Here is a 9,547-nt window from a genome sequence, read left to right on the forward strand (position 1 = left end):
TAATTTCTTATGGAGATTTTTTTTAATGATGCATTGTGAAAAGAAGTAACAGAGGATACCTTGTTAATTTCTGTTGATTCTTGAAATGCAACTGATCAAAGTGAGCCTCATTTGCTAGTCATCCCTTCTTCATTGCTTCAGCACTTCTTCATTCCCTTTTTTTTTTTTTTCTTCCTAGTGGAATCTTTATAGTGGGGCATACTTCTCACATCCGACCCGAAGATTAACCTGGTAAAGAAATTAAACCTTAGATTACATGAATTGACCGGATCAACCTGAAAATTAAAAGAAAAATATTTGAAGTTTTAATATTCCATATGAAAAAATTAAAAAACAATCCATGTGAATATAAACTAAATATATTATAAATAATAAAATTTAAAAGATTATTTCAAAAGATTTTTTTGTCCTACATTGAAAAGATACTATGTTAGTATGTTATTCTTTTAAGTTGAAGTATTTAAACAAAAAAAGTTTTTTATCCTACATTGAAAAAACATAACTTTTTTCTTGTGAACATAAAATATATATACTATAGAGTTTCAAATCCCATATTAAAAAAATAAAACATTCTTCTAGTATTTATATAGTGAACTTTGAAAGGAGTTAATAATCAATTAAAAAATATATAAAAAAAGAGGTTTTTGGTTAGGAGAAAAAATACATTTGAAAAAAAACGGGTCTCAACTGAATTTTACCGAGTTTTTGCTCACTCCAATCTTTTATTTTATCCAAACCAATTTAGCAACCGAGTTAATTGGATTTTGGGTCAACCCACTAAACTGATGTGGATTTAATAAGCATGTAAAGAGGTCTATTTTGCGTACACACTAATTGTATGGCAAACTCAAGAATGTGAGCAAGGATTTTTTTTTTTTACCATTTTTTAATATGAATGTGGTCGAGATAATTTTATTGATAATTAGAAAAAAGTGGAGATCATGGCCATAGAAACTTCAACTAACAGGAAAATTAGAAAATAGTTTTGTGCAAGACTTTGTCTTACGTTTGCAAGATTTTCTACTCTTAACACTTTTCTATATTTAATTTCTCTCAAATTTGTTCAAGATTTTCTCAATAAGACTTTCTTTTACATTATTTTTCTCTTATTAATTATTATTAAATTAAGCATAAAAGAGTTTCTCATCCCACAAATATCTTATTTCTTCAGAAATACTCAAGTACAAACCCAAGACCTAGCGCCCCCAAATAATATAAATTACATTTTATGTGAGAAGTTTTTCTTACAATTTCATCCCTAACGGTGTAAGTTGTTTGGCAGGAAGGGGCCACCAAAAACAAAAAAAAGCATTATTATTCCTTCAAACACTCAAGTCCTCCAATCAGACAGTTCTGATAAAAGATTATGCAGCAGCATTTTTGCCTTAAAATAAAATTGCAGGTGTGTAATTAGATATCCTTAACGAGTCAGAATCAGAACACGCCAATGATATGGTGGTAAGCAAGTTGCCTAGGAAATCCATTGCTTGGAGGGCATTTGAAGAGCCTTGTAAAGTGTCAACAGAAGGTGACAGGTCTTTGTTCTTTCTGATTCCATTGGACTTGCATCCTCGGAGTTTACTGATGGGACGAATGAAAAAGTCCTGCACAAATATTATTCTTATTGCCATGTTTTGGCTTATATATTTGCCACATATTTCTGATCACCCCCTTAGTAAGAAGCAATCTAGGATATTACGAACATGGAATAATTAATGCCAGCTAGGAATTCTAAATCATCAGTGAAGTAGATGATGAAGACTTCTTCTACGAGGAGAGGCTCCATTAGATACCTTATTTAGACCACTATTGTTGTCTTAAGATCTCGTGATCAAAATATATACTCCTTTCTGTTCGTATCCTTGATTATGCTAGTATAAAATTTGCCAAACATGAAAGAAAACATATCATAGGAACATGGCCAACAGTTTAGCCTTTGTACTTACGCTGACACTTTTCTGTGGGTTGGCAGTTGGCAGCAGTAGAACAAAGTTGTTTTCAGACAAAAGTCAAAATGGCATGGCTGCTGCATTGGCCCCATCAGTCGGTGATGGCGTTTGTGCATCAATGATTGAGCCACAAGATTATATCTGCGAAGAACACACGGTAATCTGTTTGTATTATACACTCTTCATTTTGTAATTGTGGCAATCAGTTGAAGACTTGAAGTGATGATTTATAGTGTGTAAAATTCCATTGGGTTTCAGGTGACAACAGAAGATGGCTATATTCTCAGCTTGCAGAGAATCCCAGTAGGGCGATCCGGCGGGACTCGAGGAAACAGACCCCCAGTTCTGTTGCAGCATGGACTACTAATGGTCAGTAATTCCGCTGGAAACTGGATTAGTGTTGGTATTCATTTTATATAATATGTATTATAAGAAACAATGGTGTTATGGCAGGATGGAATTACCTGGCTGCTGCTACCTCCAGATCAATCTTTGGCATTCCTCTTGGCTGATAATGGCTTTGATGTATGGATTGCTAACACTCGGGGAACCAAATATAGTCGCGGCCATGTGTCCCTCAGTCCAGACGACTCAGTAACATCTCTTCCTCTTTCTAGCAATATTTTGTTCTCCCTCTTGTCACTTGTTTCGTGTTCTGTATAATTCAATGATTCAAATGTTTTCTAGGCTTATTGGGATTGGACTTGGGATGAGCTGGTCACATACGATCTTCCAGCTACCTTCCAGTATGTTCATCATCAAGCAGGACAAAACCTGCACTATGTTGGACATTCACTGGTGATCTTTTATGTCTTCTAATGCTTGAGTTGTTTTTAGGATTCTGCTAACAACAATTTGCTCATACTGAGTTTTGAATTCTTTTCTAGGGAACTTTGATTGCTCTAGCTGCCTTTTCAAAGAGCCAGCTGGTGAATTCATTGAGGTCAGCCGCCTTACTTTGTCCAATTGCTTATGTTGGTCAGATGTCCTCTCCGCTTGCAAGAAATGCTGCCAAAGATTTTCTTGCTGAGGTGAAAGCTTATTTTCTTGTTTCTATGTGTCAAGCATCTAATTATATAATAGTATCCAAGTTCCTGACAGTGATCTGCATATATATGCTTGTTTAACAGGCCTTACACTGGTTGGGTCTCAATGAATTTGATCCAAGAGGGTAATACTGCAAACTCTGCTCTTTTGACTTTCCTCAATCACTCCTCAACATACTGACAATGCTGGAGATACTTAAATTATTTGTTTTCACTGTAGCCCCTCACTGTTCTTCTTCTTCTTCTTCTTTTTATCATACTTTTTTCATGACAATTGCACCCTTTTGTGATTAAATTAATGACTAAATTATAATAAATTGTTATATAAATACAAAACTTAAATATAGGGGACCAATGTGTAAAATACGGAAGAGTAGCATGTTCACCCTATAATTTGCGCACCAAAAGTTTTTAATCCTCTTATGTTTCTTATTCTTTCATCACAGTCTTTTTTGTTTTTTTAGATATTTTATTTTGATTTAAAAATTTATTTTGATTAATTGATTAATACATTATATTATAATTATTATTGCATCACTAAATGTGATAAGATTCACATTAAATACTTTTCGTATAACAAATGCCACGTCACATAGTAAAAAAAATATTTATAAAATTTATAAATATCTCAAGCATTATCTAAACATAATGCATTGGAAAATAGTAATATAATTAGTCAGGAACGATTTTCTATGAATTTAGTCCTTATTTATTTATTTATTTTGCTGCTGCACCCTTTCCAAAATCAAACAGGGAAGCTGTTGTAAAATTGCTTAAGATCATCTGCAACAAACCAGGTGTTGACTGCACCGACTTGTTAACTTCTTTCACAGGTATTTCCTTTTTTTTTTTTTTTTTTTGCTAATTAGCTATCTCTAAGACTTTAAACAGTTGAATTTCTATTACCGACTTGTTACCGTATGCTATCATCATTTTTACAGGCCAGAATTGCTGCCTGAATTCTTCCATAGTGGATGTGTTTCTCAGCCACGAGCCTCAATCAACAGCAACAAAGAACATGATCCATATCTCTCAGAGTAAGTGCTTTCAAGCTAGCTGGTCACTTTTTTCTTCTGTTTTTGTTGAAAACAAGTTCGGAATTAATTTTTAAGTTGTGGGCAGTGATCAGAGAAGGAACCATTGCAATGTACGATTACGACGACGACGAGAAGAACAGAGAACACTACGGGCAGACAAGTCCTCCAGTGTACAATATGACAAGCATTCCAAATGACCTCCCTCTCTTCCTCTGCTATGGAGGAGCAGATGCTCTTTCTGATATTAATGACGTGCAACTCTTGCTCGATAGTCTGAAAGATCATGATGGAGATAAGCTTGTAAAGCAGTACAGAGTTGACTATGCTCATGCAGATTATGTTATGTCTGCAAATGCTAAGCAGGATGTGTATGATCCTCTCATAGCCTTCTTTAGACTTCAGTAAGAATTTCTCTGGTCATAGAGAGAAAAAAAAGAAAAAGGGGGGGCGGGGGTCAATTTGTCATTTCATTACATGGTTGCCTTTTTCTCTGGGTGTAATCAGAATTTAAATTTGTTCAGTTTGGATTCTTTCCTGTTTCTTTCGTTTTTTAGGATGAGTTCCGGTTCAATTGAAATTCTTTTTTAATTTGAAATACAATTAAAGATGAATGAGAATTTATTCTAAAAAAAACTTTTTAATAACAAAAATTTCAAACTTAAAATAACCCAATGAATTAGACAATCGGCGTGTGGGTTCATAAGTTTATGCTTGAGTTTGGTTAAGGAAAAATATTTGCTATTAAATCTTTATCAATTTACTTAGTAATTTCTTTTAATTCTTTAAATATCTTAGTATATGAATTAATACATTAATTATATGATAAGAATAAATGTTATTATGAGTAATTCATGAACTATAAATATTTATGATTTTTTTCATGAATTATGAACATTCATGAATTATCATCAACTATGAACATTTATTCTAATTAATAAACATTCATGAATTATGAGTAATTAACATTTTAGTTTTCAAGTCCTATAAATAGATGTCATGAAGTGGTGACAAGATAATTCATAAATGTTTTAAACACTTTCCTCCTTTTGTTGTTCTTGGACTTCTTCTCATTCTTTCTATTCTAGAGCACAAATTTGTAGAGTGATTTTGAGTATTATTCATTTGAATTTGTTGGATTTTATTTAAGAGCCTAAATAAGAAGGAGTTATTAGAATCCTTAGAAGTTTAATAAAATAAATCATTTTGCACCAATAAAATTTTAAGAACAAATAATTCATTCTTCAAAATAACAAAAAAAATGTAGTTTAATTAAATTCTAAGAGCTTTAACAAATAACATGACTGTTATATTTATTGATTTTTAAATCATTGAATTTAATTTAAATAAACATTATAAGAATAATAATAACTTAACTCTTTATTGTTTTATTTATGTAACCTAATCTAGAATATCTAAATTGAAAATCAATTATTAAGAATGTTTGCTCATTTCCTTGATTTTCTTAGTTCCAACCTTGAAATTAACATTTAAATAAATAAATTTATTTTTATTAAAAAAAGTTATACATGTATATGCAACAAATTAATTAACAAATGATGAATCTTTAAGATTGTGATTAATGGCTAACCCTTGTCGTCTAAAAAACTAGAAGAAAAACCGTACTATCGGATCCAAATCTTATTCACGAACTCAAAATCCAATTGTATATACATATCTACGTGGAGGAATTGGTTTTAATAGTTGCCAAACATCACCCTACATGAAAAGAAATTAAGAAATATCAGGCGAAGATCTTAATTAGTAAGTGCATCAGGCTCTAGCATTGTATGTTATTTCAAATTTAGAGAATAAGCTAGCGTACATACGATTCCACTATCCCTGGATATGGGTAGAATTTCAAGTTACTTTTTAGCATAAAAAAGAACAAAATAATTATGTTTTGGATATATTTTTATTTATCATAATTTATTTTTAATCGAGCAATAAAAAAAAAGTTGTTTACACTTTATAAAATAAATTAAGAAATATATGAATGCTAAATTCAAAAGGAGTTATTAATACTTATTAAATTTTAAACTAGAAACCTAGTCTTTATAATAGAAATAAAAAATAGATATACTTGAAAATGTTTTACACTAACTGTTCTTTTTATTTTTAACATTTTATTTATTTTATTTTAGTAGATAATTAATTGTTAATAATAAATTATTTTTTTTTTATAAATATTTCATTCAAATACAACGAGTTCATATGAAAAATAAAAGGAAAAAGATTCGAAAGCAATCAAATTGATCATTTCAAAATATCATGCAACTAAAGAAAATATAAAAGATCCATTACTATTTAAAAAAACAAAGGTAATTCAACTTATTAAAGCAATAAAAGAGAGTACATAAATCAATATTTAAATGAAAACAATTAATGAAAAGGGAAACAAAATAAATACAAAAGAAAGAGTCCAGCTATCAATGAGTTAAGCCTATATGTCTGACCTACATATAAAAGCCTAGGCCCGCTCAGGCCTTGAAGTCTAGGCATGTGCATAGGTTTTTTTTCTTGCGCAGGAGCAGACGATGCACCATCTACTCTTAATTGTTTTTTAATTTTATATCGAGCGACAAGTCATCTATAGTGGCAGACACCCTATTGCTTACTATAACATTTTATAGTCACATGAGATGAACGGAATATTGTGGTCAAAGATCTTGGACCCCACAAGCTTAATTTTAAAGTCATTTTAACATGAAAAAAACTAACACAATATGATAAGGACCTCCATGAACCATCCACCTCTTTCAAAACACCTCTCAATCACTTAAAAAAACACAAATATCAACTAAAATTGAAAAATCTAAATGGACACCGATCTATTTTGTTTTTGGAAAAAATAGGGGCTAAAAATCACTATAATCAAACTACTCTTATTGAATAGAACCCTTTTACACAAAGCTTGACCATTTTGGTCACAAAAGCATGAAAATCAAAACCTTTCTCTCTCGTACATCTTTTTAGTGACCTTATTCCTCATTTCTTAAAATCATACATTTCAGTCATTTATCTTTTAGTTTGATCTCTCTAGCACAATTTCAAACTTAATCTCTTGTAATTAGGCTACAGAAAGTTTCAATTAAAAGAAAAAAAGTGAAAGACATAATAAAAAAAGATGAAAAAAGGAAAAGAAAATGAGAGCTAACTGCTACACTATTTATATAAAAGTGAAAGAGCCGGGGGAAAACCCCAACTCTTTTAGTTTATATAATAATGTATTTAAACCCAGCAAATAACACTTAGGTCTTGGCCTAGTGAAATTATCACCAACGCCTGCCCTTTACGCTTCATTTTTCTCTCATTTTATTTCTTTTTTGTTTCTTTTCATCTTATTTCCTTCTCATCTTATTTCTTCTTTATTTTTCCAATAATTTTAGATCTAGCTATTAGATATGATGTTTTAATAGTCCAAATAATTATAGATTTATATTTACATATGATCTAACATATATGAATTTGTTTAGTTTGTTGTCCTCCATGTATGATATATATATATATATATATATATATATATATATATATATATATATATATATATATATATATATTTGTTTATCATTATTTTATGTTGGCTAGAGGTTTGTTCAAAGATACATGATGGATCAAAGTATATATTTGCAGTTTTAAATGAATTTCTAGTAGTCTAGTTATCGAATCTGTAGAGAAAAAAAGGTTCCGATACCTTATTAAACTTTTGTTACTTTCATCAATAGAGCTTGATAGTGTGGCCCATTTCCTCATTAACAAGTGGTGGCAATATATTTCTAGGTTTGAGACATGAAAAAAATCACACATGGACAACCTAAAAAGATGCTACTTGAAAGTTTAATAGTTAATGCCATAGTAAGCGAGTCTTTTTGCACTTGATTAGAATTGAGTATCATTTTTGTAATTTTTAACATAAAAAAATAAGATGTTCAGGCGATGATAATGTTTTTAAAAGAGCAAGAAAAATCTAAGACATGGAACATTGATTTAACTGGATTTAATAAGTTTGATTAATTTAATAATATGATTTTAAAAAAGACATTGATAGTAAATATAGTGAAAAAAGGTAATAATTAACTAAAAATGAGTTGTCAATATCATATTTGGGATGAAAAGAAAGAAAAACTCTTTGGAGGTAGTTCTAATATCACTGTGAAACATTATACGACGACACTAAAAGAGATCGCGTATAATGTTAGAGCAACAAACTCGAAAAACAAACCAAATAAAATATCTTGAAGTGAGCACCTCGTGCTTATATTTAATTATCAATTAATTTAATTTAATTCATAAAAAAAATTTATTTTTTAAAAAAGATAAATTTAACAAAGAACAAAAAATAAAAAGACCTGAGATAACCCGAGTTATTTTTAAAAATAAACAAAAAATCATATAGAAATCAAATAAAAAAAATATATGGAGCCTAATCTCCAATTAAATAAATGTTGAAGGATGAAACATAAAAAAACATGAGTTTTTTTTTTTAATAAAAGTAGATTCATTCAAATCTCTTAAACCTAAGCTAATCTTTTAAACTTACAACTTGTCAAAAAATAACATTCAAAAGAATGATGATTAAATCCGATAGGAAAAAACTGAAGGAGGATGAATTCATAAGAAAAATTCAATTTTAAGAGCTATTTCAAATAAAACAAATGAAAACTAAAAGAATATTAATCAAATCTAACAGATGAAAAAAATTGATGGAGGATGAAATTGAAGTTTTTTTTTTAATTTTATAAATTAATTCAAATAAAATAAATAGGAATCAAAATAAAAGGAACCAAATAAGAAGAAAAAATAAATTGAAGGGTTGCTTTTAAAATTTAGAGAGTTAGGTGTGAAAACCTAGGAGGAGAAAGAAAAGAAAAGAAAAAAAGACCTTTGACGCCAAACCGAAAATCCGTTAGCTAGATACACTGCCTAGGGATGAAGTGGCAGTTGAGAGGCTTCGAAAGCCGCCTCAGAAGCCACCTTTTAGCTGTTGCAATATTTCTGGCACGCTGCCCAAAAAGCGCAGGGGTATCCAACACTTTGGTGTGTGCTTTGTACATGCCGACTACTTTTAATTTTTAAATAATATTTTATATTTATTAAAATATTAGATTTTTTTTATTCAACTTGATTATAACTAAAAAACCAGGATAAAAATATGAAAAAACACCTAGATACCAATTCAATTTTTTTTTGCTTTTAAAAGTAATAGAGTTATTTCATCGTGCTTTAAAAAAATAAAAATTTTAAAAAGCTCCTAGATGCAAGTTTAAAATTTTTTCTTTTAAAAGTAATTTTGTTTATTTTACCATGTTTTAAGAAATTAAAAAGGCTATCTTGCTCTCTATCAATCCTAAAATAACCAATGTCCATAAGAAAAATACCTTATTGCTTCCAATTGAAGGTTTAACAGTTTTTTTTTTTAGAAGTGTAAAATTATCATCTTTACTGTATAAATCTACAATGATATCTTATACAGTAAAAAGCTAACCACTTATTTTTTTTTTTGAATGAATGATGGTAT

General features: G+C 29.8%; 1 protein-coding gene across 1 annotated transcript; it reads left to right on the forward strand.

Annotated features, from left to right (window-relative positions):
- The first annotated feature begins 1,657 nt into the window (after positions 1–1,657).
- Positions 1,658–4,563, forward strand: LOC18105344 (triacylglycerol lipase 2). The gene is made up of 9 exons (XM_006375481.3): positions 1,658–2,106; positions 2,208–2,318; positions 2,403–2,543; positions 2,637–2,747; positions 2,837–2,980; positions 3,080–3,120; positions 3,749–3,828; positions 3,937–4,032; positions 4,118–4,563. The coding sequence occupies exons 1-9, from the start codon at positions 1,918–1,920 to the stop codon at positions 4,435–4,437; spliced, it is 1,233 nt and encodes a 410-aa protein (XP_006375543.2). The 5' UTR covers positions 1,658–1,917; the 3' UTR covers positions 4,438–4,563.
- Positions 4,564–9,547: the final 4,984 nt, after the last annotated feature.

This window comes from Populus trichocarpa, chromosome 14, assembly GCF_000002775.5.
Source record: "Populus trichocarpa isolate Nisqually-1 chromosome 14, P.trichocarpa_v4.1, whole genome shotgun sequence".
In the NCBI taxonomy this organism is placed as follows: Eukaryota; Viridiplantae; Streptophyta; class Magnoliopsida; order Malpighiales; family Salicaceae; genus Populus; species Populus trichocarpa.